Source organism: Zootoca vivipara, chromosome 6 (assembly GCF_963506605.1).
Source record: "Zootoca vivipara chromosome 6, rZooViv1.1, whole genome shotgun sequence".
Lineage (NCBI taxonomy): Eukaryota > Metazoa > Chordata > Lepidosauria > Squamata > Lacertidae > Zootoca > Zootoca vivipara.
Window position 1 is genome coordinate 71,505,671 of NC_083281.1, and position 19,438 is coordinate 71,525,108.

General features: G+C 42.2%; 3 protein-coding genes across 3 annotated transcripts in view; 2 read left to right on the forward strand and 1 right to left on the reverse strand.

The window, feature by feature from the left end:
* The window catches only part of ANKRD27 (ankyrin repeat domain 27), a 71,342-nt gene extending 70,985 nt beyond the window's left edge, over positions 1 to 357 (reverse strand). Inside the window, exon 1 of the mRNA XM_060276097.1 lies at positions 267 to 357. The gene's annotated coding sequence lies outside the window, so the exon portion shown is untranslated. The remainder of the gene's footprint in view (positions 1 to 266) is intronic.
* Positions 269 to 7,877, forward strand: NUDT19 (nudix hydrolase 19). Its single transcript, XM_035116897.2, has 3 exons — positions 269 to 1,000; positions 3,862 to 4,069; positions 5,743 to 7,877. The coding sequence occupies exons 1-3, from the start codon at positions 302 to 304 to the stop codon at positions 5,976 to 5,978; spliced, it is 1,143 nt and encodes a 380-aa protein (XP_034972788.2). The 5' UTR covers positions 269 to 301; the 3' UTR covers positions 5,979 to 7,877.
* Positions 7,878 to 10,279: 2,402 nt separating this feature from the next.
* Positions 10,280 to 19,438, forward strand: part of TDRD12 (tudor domain containing 12) — a 31,995-nt gene continuing 22,836 nt past the window's right edge. Inside the window, exons 1-10 of the mRNA XM_060276100.1 lie at positions 10,280 to 10,528; positions 10,761 to 10,922; positions 11,404 to 11,540; positions 12,287 to 12,406; positions 12,724 to 12,779; positions 13,839 to 13,924; positions 14,534 to 14,729; positions 15,849 to 15,931; positions 17,086 to 17,159; positions 17,948 to 18,019. Coding sequence (XP_060132083.1) covers positions 10,505 to 10,528; positions 10,761 to 10,922; positions 11,404 to 11,540; positions 12,287 to 12,406; positions 12,724 to 12,779; positions 13,839 to 13,924; positions 14,534 to 14,729; positions 15,849 to 15,931; positions 17,086 to 17,159; positions 17,948 to 18,019 — 1,010 coding nt within the window. The 5' untranslated portion in view covers positions 10,280 to 10,504. The remainder of the gene's footprint in view (positions 10,529 to 10,760; positions 10,923 to 11,403; positions 11,541 to 12,286; positions 12,407 to 12,723; positions 12,780 to 13,838; positions 13,925 to 14,533; positions 14,730 to 15,848; positions 15,932 to 17,085; positions 17,160 to 17,947; positions 18,020 to 19,438) is intronic.

The window sequence follows — 19,438 nt, forward strand, 5'->3', positions numbered from 1 at the left end:
ACATTTAGAAGGCCGAAGATCGTTTAACAGTCAAGGGGTATTAAAATAACAATACAAATACCAGTAGTTTAAACAACACTAATAGTCATTTCAAAAGCTAGACGCTGTTGCGGAGGGGGGGGGGGGGCGCCGTTCACTTTCCGAACGCCTGCCTGGCAGCCCTGAGGAGACACCGCGCCTCAAAAGGCGAGCCCGCAGGGTGGCGGCGGCAACAGGCCCGCCCTGAGGAGGCGGGAGAGGCGGGAACGTGAAGGCACCGGACTCACCCTTCCCGCCAGCCCCGGAGGCCAAGGCGCGCAACATGAGCTGGCGGTTGCGGCACTGGCGGGAGGCGGCGACGCTGCTGCTGGCGGCAGGCGGGCCGGGCGCGTCTCCCCCTCGGACCGCGGCGGCGGGCGGCTTCGACTACGAACTGCTCCTGCTGCGGCGGAGCCCGCGGAGCGCCTTCTTGCCCAGCGCCCACGTCTTCCCGGGCGGCGTGGCGGACGCGGCCGACTTCTCGTCCGACTGGCTGCAGCTGTTGCCGGGCGGGCCACGCTGCGGGCTGGGCTCGGTGCGAGGCCCGAGGGCGCCGCTCTTCGCCGCCGAGCGCCCGGAGCTGGGCTCGCCGCTGCCGGGAGACGTGGCCTTCCGCATCTGCGCCATCCGCGAGTCCTTCGAGGAAGCCGGAGTCCTCTTGGTGCTGCCTGGCCCGGTCGCTGATGCCGCTGCCAATGCGGGCCCGGCCCGCCTGCTGCCCGCCGAGCGCCTCCCGCCGGCCTCGGAGCTGGCTGAGTGGCGGCGGCGGGTGCAGCGGCAGCCCAGCACCTTCCTGCAGCTGTGCCGTCACCTGAGCTGTGTGCCCAACATCTGGGCGCTGCGCGAGTGGAGCAACTGGCTGACCCCCGTGGGCCGCGCGGGGCGAGGCGGCCGCCGCTACGACACCGCCTTTTACCTCTGCTGCCTCGGGCAGGCGCCGCCGGTCGCCTCGCACGACGACGGGGAGGTGACGGCCTGCCAGGTGAGCAGGACGGGTACGAAGTGCCGCCACCGCCGGCTGCGGGGCTGGCAGAGCCGAGGGTCCCGAAGGCGCGCCCTCCTCACACGCTTGCTTCAGACATGAGGCGATTTTTGTCATCATTTTTATTACTACTAGTATTGCTATTTTTCTAGAAAAAAGAGGTGCTGGAACTCACCACGGACGCCTTCCCTTGTTCTCTTATAATGGCGAAGGCGCCCACCTGAGAACTGCCAGAACTGAGTTCCTGTGGCTGGGGAAAAAGGCCTGACGACTACTACTATTGTTGTTATTTATTATTATTAGCCTGATTTTGGGGGGGGGGGCAAGGTGTGCCATCTTCACATGCACAATTCAGACATGAGAAGATTTATCATTTTTATTACTACTCTTATTGATTTATATTATTGATTTTTATTAGCCCAGTGGGGGAGAAAAGGTGTGTTGTCCTCACATGTTTGCTTCTGACACCAGGCTGCTGCTATTATTATTATTATTATTATTATTATTATTATTATTATTATTATTAGTGCGGGGGAGAAAGCATACTGTCTTCGGGCTGGAGGCATTGCATCTACACGAGGGAAACATTTACTTACAGTATTAGATTTTTGATGTTGCTCCACCACAGATGTCAAGACGCTGAACAGGATTCCCTCTTTATCCCCATTGTCCATTTTATCCTCACAACGACCCTGTGAGGTCTGCTAGGCTAGGAGATGGTTACTAACCAGTGGCCACTAGCCAGGAGAGTGCCAGTAAATTGAATGCCAGTTGCTGGAAGCCACAGGAGCGGAGAGTGCTCTTGTGCTCAGGTCCTGCTTTGGGGCTTCCCGTTAGGGACATCTCCTCAGCCGCTGTGAGAACAGGAGGCTGGACTCTGGATGGGCCCCCTTAGGCAGGTTTGGCTAAGGGATGCTTACTAGTCAGTGGCCACTAGCCATGAGGGTGGCAGTTTGCCTCTGGATACCAGGTGTCAGGAAGCAAAGGGCTGTTGTGGTCATGTGCTGCTTCTTGTGGCTTTTTCATTGGTATCTGGTTGGCCTCTGCAGGGACAGAATCTTGGGGTCAGATAAGCCTCTGCCTGATACAGCAGAACTCTCCTTCTTGGGACTAGCCCAAGATCACTCAGCAAGCTTCATAGCTGGTGGGAAGCTTGAATCCAGATCTTCCCAATCCTGCTCTCTAAATAGCACCCTGCTGGCTCCCTGGCATCAGCATTCCCTTCTCTCAGCTCACATAAAATTGGCATTCTCTTCTTTAGGCTGCAAGTCTCAGCATGCTTACCAGAATGCAAGACCTGCATAGCACAATGCGATTTATGCTCGGTCAAACAGTGATGAACATGTTCACAGTCTGAGCCCAGAGACTGGCAACAAGTTATGGAGAATGACCTTGGCCCACATCGCTTAAGACTACACCCTTCTGGTGTGTCCCGTGTAGGATGGGCAGGAGGATGCCAGGTTCAAGTCCTTGCTGAGCCCTGAAGCTCAGTAGGTGACCTTGGGCCAATCCTTGCATGTTTGGGGCAAATAGCAGCTAGAGAATGAATACTTTTTAGCAAGAAACAAGGAGCCTTAATCTAGATCAGAAGAAAGTTTCAAATTTGGTCTTCCTGGCTTTTATTTCTTCTTAACGCTGTGGATGGGTGACACCTGTCTTGAGAGCAGTACATGTGAAAAGGATCTAGGACTCTTGGTAGACCACAAACTTGACATGAGTCAACAGTGTGATGCAGCAGCTAAAAAAGCCAATGCAATTCTGGGCTGCATCAATAGGAGTATAGCATCTAGATCAGGCATAGGCAACCTTGGCTCTCCAGATGTTTTGGAACTACAACTCCCATGATCCCTAGCTAACAGGGCCAGTGGTCAGGGATCATGGGAGTTGTAGTTCCAAAACATCTGGAGAGCCAAGGTTGCCTATGCCTGATCTAGATCAAGGGAAGTAATAATACCACTGTATTCTGCCCTGGTCAGACTTCACCTGGAGTACTGTGTCCAGTTCTGGGCACCACAGTTCAAGAAGGATACTGACAAGCTGGAATGTGTCCAGAGGAGGGCAAAATGGTCAAAGGCCTGGAAACGATGCCTTATGAGGAACAGCTTAGGGAGCTGGGTATGTTTAGCCTGGAGAAGAGAAGGTTAAGGGGTGATATGATAGCCATGTTCAAATATATAAAAGGATGTCATATAGAGGGAGAAAGGTTGTTTTCTGCTGCTCCAGAGAAGCGGACACGGAGCAATGGATTCAAACTACAAGAAAGAAGATTCCACATAAACATTAGGAAGAACTTCCTGACAGTAAGAGCTGTTCGACAGTGGAATTTCCTGCCAATGAGTGTGGTGGAGTCTCCTTCTTGGAGGTCTTTAAGCAGAGGCTTGACAGCCATATGTCAGGAATGCTTTGGTGGTGTTTCCTGCTTGGCAGGGGGTTGGACTGGATGGCCCTTGTAGTCTCTTCCAACTCTATGATTCTATGTAATAGAAGCAAACTGTTTTAAGCATTTTTTGAAGAAGCACAAAAAATATGTTTTGTTTGGCTTTTGGCCTGACCTACCTCATAAGATTGTTGTGAGGGTAGTAATGGGGTGTGGAGACTGCTGCCTTGAGCTTTTTGGAAGAAAGATGAGATCAAGCTGGAGAATCCATAGTGCAGCCTAAATATCTTCTGCCCCTAAATATCTTCTGAGTGCTCCTTTGCTTTCCTGTAGACCTGAAGGCACAGACATCACATCTATTTGAGCATTTAGAATTGCTGCAAAATTATATTTTAGTGCAGAAACAATTCAGGTGATTCAGAATATTCCTTTCAATGGGAATTCACAAACTATGGAGATCAGCTTATTCCTCATTCTTTTTCAGTGGTCAACGCCCTTAGAAGCTGTTGAACTCTTTAAGTCCCAAGACATCTCGATAGCACCACCTCAGTTTTATGAATTCTGCAGACTCTGCAATTTCACATCACTTCATGATCTGCATAGGTTTGCCTCTGAACGAGCCTTAGAAGGATGTGAGCGTTGGATGCCTGTTCTGATGATTGCTTCAGATGGCCATATGCAGATTTTACCAGGTAGATGAAAATGGCATTTGGATTACCGGTAGTTATTTTAACAATGAAAAGTTTATTTTCATTCTTTGGGAAGAACAAGTACTTTCAAATTCCAGTGCATCTTATTAAGATGGTGTTTTGAAGAAGAATTGATTTATTTACAATTTCCCAATAAGGGATGTCTATTCTGAATTGTCTGGTATTAGCCACTAGTGTAATCTGTGGGTCTTGTCTATTATTAGGCTTAATGTTTGCTTCTTGAATGATGTTATAAATATTTCTATGTAATTCTGTGCATCTTTTCTCATAAGTGTGTGCTACTACGTTCAGTAGGGTTAACGGTACTTCCAAATAAGTGTGCATAGGGTTGCAGCCTTACTGTGCAATCCTTTGCATGTCAGTTAATTGCAGTTAGAATAGAGCTGTTGCACACTTCTGCACGACTAAGAAGTACCGTATATGCAAAAAGGAACCTTGATAGAGTATCTGCAGAACACAGGGTTATATGCATGGTCACAACACTGCTGAACCAAAAACAGAAAATTGACAATGTTACTTGTCTTAGGGTTTGCCAGCTATAAACTGGAGATGAATAATATACATTTATATTCCCCAGTAAAGCAAAGAGGCGGTTCTGGTTTCTCCTGATACTCCCCTCATCCAGTCTTTTTGTTTACCTGCTTATCTTGTTGGCATGATCTAAATACACACGAGGCATCCACTTTACTGAAGCTAAGCATTTCTGTAACCCTGCAGATACTCTATCAAGGTTCCTTTTTGCATATACTTCTTAGTCATGCAGAACTGTGCAACGGCTCTATTCTAACTGCAATTCAGGCAAACCAGGATTTTGGTTTCTTTGAATTAACTGTACTTAGAATAAACATGATTTCCCATTTTATAGGAAAGTGTTTTCTTCAAAACCATGGCCAGAAGCACCAAATTTCTTTTCTTCATCAATAGAGAGGATAGAATAGCCTAAGGCTACCTATCCTAGTACAGTGGTACCTCGGTTTATGAACACAATTGGTTCCGGAAGTCTGTTCATAAACTGAAGCGTTCATAAACTGAAGCGAACTTTCCCATCGAAAGTAATGGAAAGTGGATTAATCCGTTCCAGACGGTTCTGTGGAGCACTCAACCTGAAGCGTACTTAACCCGAAGCATGGGTGTAATTGGTTCCGGAAGTCTGTTCATAAACTGAAGCGTTCATAAACTGAAGCGTTCATAAACTGAAGCGAACTTTCCCATTGAAAGTAATGGAAAGTGAATTAATCCGTTCCAGATGGGTCCGTGGCATTCGTAAACCGAAAATTCGTAAACCGAGGTGTTCGTAAACCGAGGTTCCACTGTAATTGTAACTCTCAGTATAGCATTATGTCTGAACTGAGCATATTTGTATGTGCAGGCTGGGCCTTAAAGCTCTTCTTTCCCTATAAATTCATTGTTCATAATATATTCCTTGGCACAGATAGAACAAGAACCACTTTATTATTTCATTGGAATACTTGATTACTTGCATTCTTGTATGTCAAGAGAACCTTTATGAAAAATACTGTCACAAAACCAGTTTTGAATCTTACCAATCCATCCAACAGCAAAATAGCTAAAAAATCTCTAGAAGTACCTAAAATGAAGTTCACTGAAATACTGAATATTACATAAAAATTTAAGTTATACATAATGTTTTTTAGGTGATGAGCTATATCCAGAAGATCCCGATTTTACAGGAGAAAGAAAACCAGTGTTGATGACAGATAAAAAGACTGAAGATCTAATGAAAGGCGCCAGTAGACTTCACCGGATAGTGACACAAGACCATAATAATGTAAATATCTATGTGAATATCCAGCCCAAATATAAACACATCAATCCAATAACAATGGACTTTAAAAGGGGAAACAATGCAGATTGCAATAGTAAATTATAGTATTTTAAAAATAGTTTACATATTTTTATATCTACCAACGCAATGGCAGTTCTTGAATAAGCTGTCCTGGGAGCTTCACATCTTGATAAGCAACATGTATTTCAAACATAGCTGGAATTAATACATTCTTGTGCCACTTTATCTACATGCCACAAGCCTTATGTGAATGATTTAGGCTTTCATTTGTGTACCACAGTAATTATTTCCTTGGCTAAAATTTTGTGCAAATGTGCCAATTCTGGGGTGGACATCTGTCCGCTAAGAACTTGACCTTAATCTACACATTTATGGATTTAAGGCCCTGAAGAGGCAGTGGAGCAATAGTTACCCATGGCTACCATAGGCCATTTGTCAGTATTGGGATAAACTGTTCCTTTATAAATATAATTCAGTATCTTGAACTATTCTGCTTTTCTCATTAAAATGTGGAGACGCTATGGAAGTTTACTCAGAAGTGAAGCTCCCTATTTAGCTGGGATTCAAAATGACAGTTTAGGATTGCAGCCTTACATGAGCATAAGTTCTGTAAATTCAATCAATAATGATTATTTTTAAAATATTCAGAAGCTCTGCTTTTGGAAGGCACTTTTCTAGACACACTAATTTGCTAGTGCTGTCTAACAGCAGTAGAATTAATTCCATTGTATGGTTGGGTTTTCAGTTTTTATATTTCAGAATGTCAACTGATGTGCATTTAAATTAGCATTAAAATGTCAAATTGTAATTTATTCTTATAATTTGTTTTAAAAATAAATATTTATTTTTAGCAACATTGCTTTGGCTGTTTTCATCGTTGCTAAGATATACTGAGCCGTTACACATCTTGTTTTCTTTAAAATTAAGAAGATGCCCTATTAATAGTTTGTGTCAGGAGCTTTCTTATTTTTTAAAAAACATAAAGTTAAAAGTTGAAATTAAAGCCCTCCTGTTACATTTCACATGTGTCCAAACTGGAGCTTTTGAGCTGTGTCTGGCTCCTAACTAGTTTGAGGAATGAATAGAAAACTACTGAAAAAGTGTCCTCCATGTGTGCCGGTTACAAGGGGACCTTGGGTTTCCTCCATCCCATCTTCCAGCTGGAATTAAGAAACTTGAGATTTGATGCAGCGTAAGGGGAGGAAGTAACACAGACCAAGAGAAATGTCTGTCTCTTTAGTTTTATGTTTTGGGTGTTGGAATAGCTAAGCAAAAGATAACAAACTGCATCCAAAGCAGTTTTGCACAAATTGTCTTGCTATGTCTCTGTTGTACAAGAGGTATTACACAGAAGATTTATTGAACCATCTATATTTAATGTTCCAAGACATCACTGTGTATATAGGTTTGTGTTTTTTTAAGAGAAACTATTTGCCAATCACACAGAAATATTCATTAGGCTTAACTGAACCCTCTGACTATGCAGTATCTCTTAGAATGCTATTATATTAGCCGTATTTCAGGTTTGTTTTAAATATTTCACATCTGTTGTCAATACCAGGTATCACAAATAATATCAGTCAGTGTCCAGCCAGCTCTTGCTCTCAGAATGTCTTCTTAAAAAAAACACCCAAGCTCTCAGATCTCTTTGCAGCTGACGCATGACCATGGGAGTTACATTACAGAAATAGTACAGTATATAAAGTCATATTTGTATAGTCGGATCCATGGGCATAACCAGGAATTTTGTGGGGGGGGGAGGGCAAAACTTCAGATTTGTATTGGTTTGTATTGATTTAGGGGGGCAACCCCCCTGCTTCCCTTGGTTACACCCATGGCAAGATCAACTGCTTGGAACTTAGGACTTGCCCCCCAAGAAAGGCAGAGAGCTAGCTGCTCTGTGTTGAGACAGGGGTCTCCAAACAGCTCGACACTAGCAAACTACTCCCCCCCCCCAAAAATTGTGGGGAGTCGCGTGCTTTAGATGTGCACTAAGTGCGCCTTAAATGTATGATGAAGATCTGCATTAAGTTTATTTGGTGGCAGTACAGTTTGTTCCCTCACTTATACCTCTCTTAACAGGCTCCAAGTGGGGAGGCAGGAGGAAGGCAAAACCTAAAAGTATACAGTATATTTTGTTTCTCCACCATGCACCCTGGAGGTTGTGCAGGCTGAGCAAAAGCGGACATGCCTGATGATGGAGAATAACTTAAGATGTTTTACACATGGACACATTAGTACTGTACAGCACCATACATTTAAAGTACTGTACTTTGACCAGCCATGATTTCCTGCAAAGAATTGTGGGAGGCGTACTTGATAAGGATGCAGAGTATTGTTAGCAGGGATGGTCGATTCCATCCCTCTTATAATGGAGTTGTTTGTTACCAAACAACTTCTTCATTATAAGAGGGATGGAATCCCTTTTAAATACAGTACTATTTTTGTGAGTGGATAGTGTGTGCATGTGGATGTCTGTATATAAATAGACATACACATTCATTTCCCCCTTAAATTACAGTATTAACGGGTTTTTTTATTAAAAAAAACACCAATTGGACAAAAATTTGGTGTTCGTGTACACACAGACATACACACACACAATTTCTCCGCCTGATCAGTTTGTTTTAAAAATGTTAATTGTTGAGATGGAAGAAGATAAAGACCAGAGAAGAATGGCAGATTAACTTGATGGATTATGCCGAATTGGCAAAAATGACGGGAAGAATCAGAAATCAGGAAGACTTTCATAGAAGAAAAATTTTCATAAGGAATGAGGAAAATTTATAATTTATCTTAAAAATCATTGTAAACAGTTAAAACTGTTAGCAGGACTGGAATAACACTTGTAGTTCAATGGTGAATCTTGGACACAATGGAGATGTAAAAGATTTGGATTACTGTATCATAAAAGATGTAGGAGGAAATGATCAACAATAGGATCCACAAAGGGGAGGAGGGAAGTCCAGGAGATTCTTTGGAATCTTGTTTGGATATGCGATTGTAAAACTTTGACCTGAAAACCAAATAAACAAACTTTTTTTTTAATGTTAATTGTTCACACTAAAAATTAAGGGTTTTTGTTTTTTTAAAAACCGCGACAAAAACAAAATCGGCCGACCGTCGCTGACAAGTGCGCCGCCGCTGAGAAGCTGGGAGCGGTACTGAGCATGCGTGCGGCGCCGGCGGTTAAACGGTCACTTCAGAGCACGCGGAAAGGAAAAGGAAAGCTAACCGCCGTTAGAATAAGACGGGGAAAGGGCGGGACGAGACGAGACGAGACGAGGTGAGTTGCGGAGCGGGGCCCGAGGTTTGCATTTGAGGGCGCGGGGAGGTGCGAGCTGTGATAAAGCAGCCGCGGAGACGAGCTATTGGCCGGCCCAGTTGAGCGGACTCCTCTTCCTCAGAGGTGGGGGCAGCTTTCTCCCCACCCCACCACGCCGCGTCTGGTGGCGGTTTCGTATATTTTAATATACGGATACAGGTAGCTAGGCCACGTGCTCAGTTTATAAGCATCACAGGTGGTCACTTTCCTCCTCCTCCCCTTCCTTGACACCCTAATTTAGCCTAACTGACTTCCCCGCCTTTATTATTATTTAGCCCAGTGATGGCCAGACCTGGCCTTCCAGCTGTTTTGGGACTACAACTCCCATCATCCCTAGCTAACAGAACCAGTGGTCAGGGATGAATGGAATTGTAGTCCCAAAACAGCTGGCGGGCCAAGTTTGGCCATCATTGAATATATAAAAAAATATTATTTAAAAGGGGGCATGCTCACATGCTTAGAATAAAAAGATATGAAGGGATATAAATGATAAAGAGTGGGGGATATAAGACAAGAGGGATAGAGGAATATAGGGAAGACAGAATGCATGCAGAGAATATATGTAAGTGATCGATTATATTTACAAAATTTGAGTCGAAGTGAAAACAGAAGTCGAGAAAACAAAGGAGGGAAGTTTGTGGGGGAGGGGGGAAGGTGGCGAGGGGTAAGTAGAAGCAACCCTATCTAAAAATTCGTAAGTGGAAAAAATCCTATCTAAACCGCATCCAAGATAGCGGGCGGAGCTCCATTCGTAAGTAGAAACATTCGTAAGTAGAGTTATTCGTAAGTAGAGGTACCACTGTATCATTAAAGCAGTAGTATATATTTTTGCTACCTTTCCCTTTCTTCAGGGAAAGCAGGGCAGTGGACCGGGGTGATCCTCAACATGTTTTATGCTTATAATAACTGTATAAAGTAGATTAAGCTGTCTGTATTCCTTGCTCCAGAGAAAGCTGGCAAAGAGAAGCCTGTACTGCCCTTTTGGTTGGTTGGTTGATTGGTTGGCCTGTTTGTTTGTTTGTTTGTTTGTTCAACTGATTGCACACCTAGGCTCAACTTCTAGGGGAGTTGGAGCTATATTAGTTATTGGGCCACTGCATTTCTAAAAGGAAGAAAAGCACCTGGACTGTGGCCTGGTTTTTCTCAGGTTGAAAGTTACTTTTAAAGGAATGTCATTATGTAAAAGCAGTTTAAATTCTTATTTTGTTGTATTTTTCAGAGGTATAGATAAAGCGTGTGAATCTCTTTGATGTACAGTAATTGAAAAAGTAATTGAAGAAAGAAAATGTTTGAAGTGTTTATATTGAAGGTATTGTGGCTTTTTGACAAGTTTTAGCATATGAATGTTCATTTTGATGCTGTACTGTTTTTAATATTCAGTTTTTAATATTTGGTTGGAAGCCGCCCAGAGTGGCTGGGGAAACCCAGCCAGATGGGCGGGGTATAAATAATAATAAATAATAATAATAATAATAATATTTCTGAGCATAAACCTTGCAGTGTTTTCATAGGACTCTAACTGTGGCTTACTTATTCATTAGATTGAAAATCCATGGTGCTTTTGGGGCTACATAAAAGGAGGTGGAAGTATTGTAGAAAACGAAATGGAATATAAAGAACTTCAATCTGAAATGAATCTGTTCTATAATAAATTCCACAGATATGTGGATGATATCAAGCCATCGGTATTGGAAGAGGGCCAGGTAATTTTATGTACTTTATTTGCTTTACTGGATATGAATTTGAAGAGGGGGGAAGGGAGGTTAGTGTTGGGATATTAGGTCAGTGCTAGTCCTACTCAGAGGAGACCCATTGAAGGTAATGAACATGACTTCCTTTGGTTCATTAATTTCAGTAGTTCTATTATGAGTGAACCTCGTTGGCAACCTTTTGTGAAAGGACTGGATGACTTTAACAGCAATGCAGGACTCGGCTAAAATGATCATCCAGCCTCTGCTTATAATATTATATAGTATATTTTATTATATTTGGGTTTAGCTACTTTTGGAAGTTTTTCTAGATAGATTGTCATATTTCTGCCACCTTTGGGGCACTGTATGAAATATAAAGCATGAAATATATAGCACATTACATGTAGTTTTCCCCTATTGGTTTGATTCCATCAATTGTCTGCTAATCTCATGTAGAGTTTGTGTCAAATGAGAATGGATGTTTCTTTTTCAGGTTTGTGTTGTTTATTGTCAGGAAATGAAATCCTGGTGCAGAGCTGTTGTTAAATCAATCATACCATGTACAGATTATTACATTGCTGAGTGTTTCCTTGTGGATTATGCCAAGAGTGTCCCTGTGAAAACAGACCGGTATGTTCTAATTATACTAAGGGCAAAGGGTATACACAATGAGAGTACTGCAACCTGGGACTAGCAAGCCCTCTAGAACCTGGAAGGTATGATCAGAAGGTTAACGTCATGTTCTATCACACATGCCCACTGAGTTTGTGTGATCCTTCTGATAGACCAAAGTGTATGGAGTTGAAAATCCTACATTCAAATTTAATCTGAACCTATAACTTGCAGGCTGGTCCGAGGCAAGTTTGTCTTAATCTTTCTTCACATTCACTTCACTCAGTAAGCCCACAACTTACGCACATTTAACTTGTGCGCATTCAGCTTTAAGCACATGACAAAATAAAAATAAAAGGGGCGGAGTTCCAGGAAAAATGACTTTGGCAATCCTACTTGCCATTGAACCCAATTGGTTTTTACTATATGCGATTTTGGCTTTAGGTGCAATCCCTGGAAGGTAGCCCTGAGTAAGTTCCGGGCTTACTGTAACAACAGACAGACTACGTTGTCAGCCTATCAAGGACGACAAGCAATACTGTGTTATTTACAATTTGTGCTTTGTTTATAATAGGAGTGGCCATTGTGGTACCCTTGTAACGTTTTGGAATACAAGTTGCATTATTCCTGACCATTGGCCATGCTGGCTCTGGCTGGTAGAAATTGTAGTTCTGAACATCCTGACGGCACCACATTAGCTACCCCTAGCTTATAAAGTATTAATTAATGTTAAAGGGCTTGTTTTTCTGAAATTATGTTTTCAGGATTTGTGTTGCCTTGGAATCATTTATGAGATTACCCTACAGAGCAATAAAATTTAGACTGTATGGTACAAAACCGGTCACACTGCGTGTCGACTACTATAATGACATTGCTAAGACAGTGTAAGTACATTTTGCAAGGTATTATGTAAAAGCATTCTATATTATTTTGGGTTTCTGTAGGACAAGTATTAGGACTTGTAATTTGGGTGACCTTCAATGTAGCTACAAGGAGAGCCTGTGAAAATTTCCCATTTTATAATTCTAGGGCCCCATATTTCTTGGTATAAATGTCACTGAAGCAGACTTCATATCTTTCCAGTTTCTTTCATTCTCTGAGAAACATTTTGAAGTGAAAGAGTACTTCACAAATGTATAATATGTATTTATATGCTTATAACAGTGCCACAGTAAAGTAAGTCATGTGTGCTTTTTTGTAGCCCTGCCAACCGCTGGGATATAGCAGCTATCCACTACTTCCAAAATCTCCTGAATGGTAAGAAAACATAAGGAATAGCATATTATATAATTCCAAATGTATAGGCTAATCTGTTAAAATGCTTAGGTTTTTTAAAAATTCCACCGAGAGGCTGGGTTTGGAGACTGTAGCTGAGTTGCAGAACAGCTGACTATCTGCAGATGGTTCCATGTCCAGGTTCTAATATCTCCAGGCAAGGCTAAGGGAAATCCCTGTCTGAAACCCTGGAGAGCCACCAGTGAACCAGTCACTGGAGAAGGAGTTGGATGAGCCAACAGGTTGACTCAGTACAGTATAAGGCAGCTTTCAATGTCTTCTTTAGATAACTGTGTCTGAAGTAAAGACTATTAGTGTACTTAATGTTTGGTACAAATCAGAATAACAGGAAAGCAGCATTATTGGTAATTCATAGAATTGTAGAGTTGGAAGGGACCCAAGGGTCATCTCGTTCAACCCCCTGCAATGCAGGAATCACAGCTAAAGTATCCAGGACAGATGGCCATCCAACCTGTGTAAAAAAACGTATTAAAAATGATACCTACTTGCTGAAACTTAGCAGTTCACAAATTAATTGTTTAACAGGTTCAAAGCCCACTGGCCAGGCAGAATTGTCATAACCCCAGTGTCATTATTCTGATGTCACAACAGGGAGATCCTTTAATGCTGAATGGTAATAAACTTTTTGGAATTCAACCACGTTGTAATTACACACACATCATAGGATTTTAAAGTGTTATCTTGCCTGCAAATGTCTAGCAACTTGACTTACATATGTACAGAAATAAAATGTATCTATTTCTAGCTTCACTGGAGTAAAACTGATGAAATATTTTGAGATTCATTTCTAACGGGTTAACTATTCATTAATGGCTTCCCAAAACGTTTGCTTATTGCATTACCTTACTTCAGTCAAGGGGCTGCTTATACCTTTTGATTCTTTGGCAAGAGTGTAGAAAATCAGTTGTTGTAGCCTCCCTTCTGATATTTCATCCATTTGGCTTAATCAAGAAAGACCTACTGTGGGGAAATGTAGAAGTTAGAAGACCTAATTAATGCTCCATTTGTTTCTGTTTCTAGCAACCACCAAGGTGGAGGCCAAGTTATGTGCTGTTGAAGAAGACAGTTTTGATGTTGATCTCTATGTCACAATAAAGGAAGAAAAGGTAAGCCAGTCATCTTTACAATTCTGTTTGTGTATAGTACCGCATTTTAAAACATAAACCCAGTTTGCCAGGGTGAGTGGCTGCATCTGTCCCTCTCTACTAATGGGGAATAGCATTCTGCCACTCAGCTTCCCTTCTTATATGCACCTCTTTTGTATATGTTTTAAAAAGTAGATCCTTTAAAATGATAGATGGGGTTGTATAGGGTGATGACTTGCTTTTTTGATAGAAGGGGTTCCTGCCCGAAGCCTCCGAGGGTCCAAAGTTCATGGGAGCAAGGATGCTAGGACACAGGCAAAAAAATCACAAGCATTGGCAGGTAGACTAGAACCAGACCCGCAGTAGGTGGGTCAGTTCTGGATTCAGTTTTTTGGGTGAAAAAAGCTGTGCCCCTGTGGCTTAATAGAATTGCATGGTTTGCCCTTATGCCGCAGCTGATGGGGAGATTCTTTGTGCACTTGGCAGGCTACTTTAGGTGATAGTAGCTGCCTTATAAAACTATTTCAGGTATTTCCCAAATTATGTTAGTAATGTTTATCTCTGCCATTAGTAAAAATGTGTCCCCTTTGTGCTAAATCTTCACATGCATGAAACCTGTTTTCTTCCTAGATATGTGTGAATGATGATCTTGTTGCCAAAAAGTTTGCTTTCTATGAGGCACTGAACAGTACAACAATTAGTGCTGTGGAAGACCAGAAAAGAGAAACACCATTAAGCCTTGAGCCTCTTTCAGAGGAGATCAATCCTGCACTTGTTCTGTGGCCAATGTTGTTGCAAGCCAAGGAAACAAAGGCTTTTGAAACATGTGAGTATGACAGATCTGCTTCCCAAATGAATAGACGGGATGGAGAATAGTGGTGAGGGTGTTCAGCTCTTCCTCTCCTTGCTGCTTTTCCTCTACAGCTCCTATCCCACTTGTTCCCTCCATCCAGTCTGCACACATATTGGCATAGTACAGATCCATGGGGTGGGGCTTTGCTGTTCACCTGGCTTCTCAGTACTGGAACGGCTGTCATTCACCAGAGGAGGGGCATGGCAGTCAGTGCAGGTATAGCAGCAGAGCCAGTCAGATGCTCCTATCTGCCACCAACCTCACCTTGCCCCTGTCCCTCAGTAACTGGCAATGACCCTGAAGTTAGTAAGCAGCACCATCTTGTTGTGCTCCGCAGACTGTTACTGATAAAAGAACCTAAAAAAGAGGAAACCTCAACCAATACTTCTCAACCAATGAAAGCTTCGATGTGATTAATGTGACTGCTCAAAGGTGGCTGAATTTTTGATAAAGTGTTTGTTGAGATCTCTTTGATAACCACACAGACAGTTACTCCATCCTTCTACCTTTTGAAACTGTGTATGGAAACAAATGAGATTTGAAAAGTGAAGAACTTACATAAATTCCCAAATCTGGAAGATCTTCCGTCTTAATAATTTGGATTGCTGGTACTCCAGGGTTTGGCATACTGCCCTTCTTGAAAAAATATGTCATAAACAAAAATAGCTAAAGGAACTGCTCAAATGATTTATTTTTATTGTTATCTGTATGTCATAGTTTTATTTCTTATATGTGTCACCAGTATATGGAAATGTCTGGCACAACTAAGACTTCAGAGAACCGTTTTCCTCAATAATGATGGAATGTTACAGGTGGAAAATACTTTTATTTGTAAAAGGAATTTTGTATAAGTCAATACATTATTATCCCTTTGGAGCTACACTGTATATTTGTACTTTTGTCCTTCCAGGCTGTGACACTTTATGGTTTATATTTTTTATTATGTTTGCACTTTTTAACAAAACCAATAAAATACAAAGTAAAAGAAACTTACATAGCGAAGAAAACTCAAGCTTGATATGCTCATGTCTCAAATTGGCATTATTACACTTTAAGCGAATAATGGAACATACTACATTTTATTTCTTTTAGGTGCTTCTGCTTCTGATGATGTTAAAAAAACAACTTGCAATAATTTGCAGGAAACTGATTTAGCCAGTGAAGAAACAGAGTCTGTGAGTGATTGTAGCATTTTTCACAAGGGATTGAAATTGAAGATTTGTAAAATCCTTAAGAGAAAAGTGGCTTGCCTGAAAAGGGCAGCAAACACGAGTTATATATTATTTAATTAAAATTAAATATGTTATTTACTATTCAAGTAATACTTTGGAAAAGTTGGAACTGGCTCACTGCAGTGCTTTGAGCATTGCTTGAGGTATGTGGGTACAGATTCACCTGTATATGTTACTGCTCTTACACAGTGCTTGTGACATGACTGTTGGTAAGCATAGCTGCCAAGTTTTCCCTTTTCTCGCGAGGAAGCCTATTCAGCATAAGGGAAAATCCCTTTAAAAAAGGGATAACTTGGCAGCTATGTTGGTAAGTGGTTCGCCTTTCAACGTGCCCTACCACTTCCCAAATGCTTCCAGATTTGTTTTCGCTCTTGGGGAGGTGTCTGATTGTAATTAGGCTGGGGGCAGTCGGGGCAAAGAGTTAAGGCCCTCATTCTTCTCATGCCATTGTCCTGAACTGTGGACAAACCATACTTACAAGCCATGGTTTGTTGTTGATTTATAAACCTTGGCTTTACATTAATCACAGCTTAGTGTTTTGTGTGATCCCAGTCCTAGTTTTGCTACTCTGTTCTTAGTCACTTCATTCATAACTGGTGACCAACAAATCAGAAGCTCAGAAAAGCAGGTGGAGCTGGAGGAATACCTTTTAAAGTATTCTTGGTCATATGACCTGTCTATCTCGGTGGGGGGGGGGGCTTATCCCATGGTTGCCTTGGAGTCCTCCAAACACTAATCCAAGAAGGAGCAGTCACACCAAGTATTCAGTGCTTTCTTCTTTGACAAATTGTGTGTGTGTAGATAGGATGGTGAAGGTTAGTTGCAAATCAACTTCACAACTGAGCCGCATGGCTTTGAGATATTGCTACTGATGCTGCAATAGAGGGACAGAAGAGTAGCTTGCTAGAATCGCTTGTAGATGTATTTTGTGTTGTGGGTGAGAAAGGCTGTGTTTTACTGTGTTCCAAAGCAGTGCAATGTGCCTTACTCTCCATTCTAGTCCTGTAGTGAAGTAGCTCCAGCCAGAAACACGGAGGTGCCCTGTTTCCTAGGTCATAACTAACATAACCCTGGGATGTTTTTGTCTGCTTACTTAGGCTGTAATGGTGCCGGTTCCTCCTTTAAAACAAGGCATAACTGTTTCCTTGCAGGCGGATATACAAGCAGACAGGTTTGTTTTCACCTCTAAATCTTCTATTCTTATTCCCTTAGCAAGGGGCTGAACCTATATGTAAAATAAAAATAAACTTGCTGATTGACAATTTTAGAGCACAATTAATCTGTTTAAATGTACAGTCATACCTCAGTTTAAGTACGCCTCGGTTTGAGTACTTTCAGTTTAAGTACTCCGCGGACCTGTCTGGAACGGATAAATCCACTTTCCATTACTTTCAGTGGGAAAGTTCGCTTCAGGTTAAGTACGCTTCAGGTTAAGTACGGACTTCCAGAACCAATTACACTCATACCTCAGGTTAAGTACACTTCAGGTTGAGTACCCCGCGGACCTGTCTGGAACAGATTAATCCACTTTCCATTATTTTCAATGGGAAATTTCACTTCAGGTTAAGTACGCTTCAGTTTAAGTACTCCACGGACCATGTGGAATGGATTAATCCACTTTCCATTACTTTCAATGGGAAAGTTCGCTTCAGGTTAAGTACGCTTCAGGTTAAGAACAGACTTCCGGAACCAATTGTGTTTGTAAACCGAGGTACCACTGTAAGTAGTTTGACTCATTTGTTCACTTTCCTGCACGGGAATAAGGCATGTCTTCTACTGGCATATTTGTGAAGATAAGATAATTATCTTATTCAAGTTTATCATGTTTTTGTATAATAAGTGTCATGTAAGGACCCCCCCCCCCAAAAAAAATCCCCAGTTCACATATATTCCACATGCAGCCAGTATTTTTATAGTCATAAGTAAAGTTTTATCAAATGATTGTGTATTTCATTTTAGCACCTTATGTAAGGAAACTACTAAAACACAAGAACTGGAGAAAGATCTTTATGAGAAAAATATTGGTGTGAAGTAAGTTTTCTTTTATCTTCCTTTTGAACTTATACAAATACTACATAAATGGAAATGCTACCTTGAGCCTGAGTTTTTAAAAGTGTTTTTATTATAAAATGGCATAAGCTGCCATAGGCAGAAACCTCCTTCATCAGATGCTGAGTTGAAACATGAACATTTTGTTATATTAATAGGTCAGGCAAGAAGAAGCAAAGCAGATCTCCAATGTCTGCAATGTTTATAACTTTCACTCTTGTATATGGCTCATTACTTAGAGCCAGATTTAACTGAGTTGTCTCTAACTAAATTCTATCACTGAAAGTCAGGGACTGAGGTTTGTTGTACAGTGCTAATTAATTTCAGTGAGTCTGATCTGAGTACAACTTGGTTGAATACAATTCCTCATATTTTTGCTGGTGGTAGTCATCAGTCAAAATTTGTGCTTACTAGCAGCCCTGACCCTCCCATAGAGCTGATGTAACTAAGCACTGAGGCAATCAACAGATAGAGTGTCTGCTATGGGGAATGCAGTAAATGTTTTGGGTGAAATTGACTTGGTATCTGATGGATGTTTTTAATTGCTAAAAAGATATTCAAGATACTTAGTTTATCAAATCAAAACAAGCATTATTATTTGATACTAGCCTAGCGGTCTATTCCTTATGCTAAATATAGATTGGAGCAGCCCAGATGCAAATCCTTGCTCAGCCATGAAGCTCCCTGACTGATTGGCCAAGGTCATCACCTCTCAGCCAGCCATGATGCCTTTGCTCTATGTCCTCAGTTGGAGGCAGTAATGCTTCCGAATATCAGTTGCATACCTGCCAAGTCCTGGACGAAAAAATCCGGGATCGGCAGCTGCACGACACCGGAAGTTGCGTAGACACAACTTCCGGTGGCGTTTTGCCCTTCTATGGGCACCAGAAAATGGCGCCAGCGCCGGAGGTTGCTTCTACGCATGACCGGAAACACGTAAAAGCGACTTCCGGCACCAGCGCCACTATTTTCTGGTGCCCATAGAAGGGCAAAGCGCCACCGGAAGTTGCGTCTACGCATTTCCAGACATGCGGAGAAGTGACTTCTGCCGCCGGCCCCGCCATTTTCTGGTGCCCATAAAAGGGAAAAGCGGTAGCAGAAAAATGGCCGCCGGCAGGAGCGAATTTAAGGGAGAATAACGGGAGAATAACCAATACGGGAGACCGCCGGGAAACGGTAGGAAAAAAGGGGGTTTCCCAGCGAAAACGGGATACTTGGCAGCTGTGACCAGTTGCTGGAAATAACAGGAGAGGAGAGTGCTCTTATGCTCAAGTTTGGTTCCTTGATTTCACACAGGCATTTGGTTGGCGACTGTGGGAACAGGATGCTGGACTAAACGGGCCATTGTCCTGATCCAGCAAACTATGTTAAATGCCATCCTGATTTCTTTGGGAGAAGGGC

Bases quoted from the DNA above. Each gene is read 5' to 3' on its own strand.
- NUDT19 (XM_035116897.2), top strand. From the start codon at position 302: ATGAGCTGGCGGTTGCGGCACTGGCGGGAGGCGGCGACGCTGCTGCTG. The intron at 1,001-3,861 runs GTGAGCAGGACG...ATTCTTTTTCAG, and splicing joins GGGAGGTGACGGCCTGCCAG to TGGTCAACGCCCTTAGAAGC. The intron at 4,070-5,742 runs GTAGATGAAAAT...AATGTTTTTTAG, and splicing joins CCATATGCAGATTTTACCAG to GTGATGAGCTATATCCAGAA.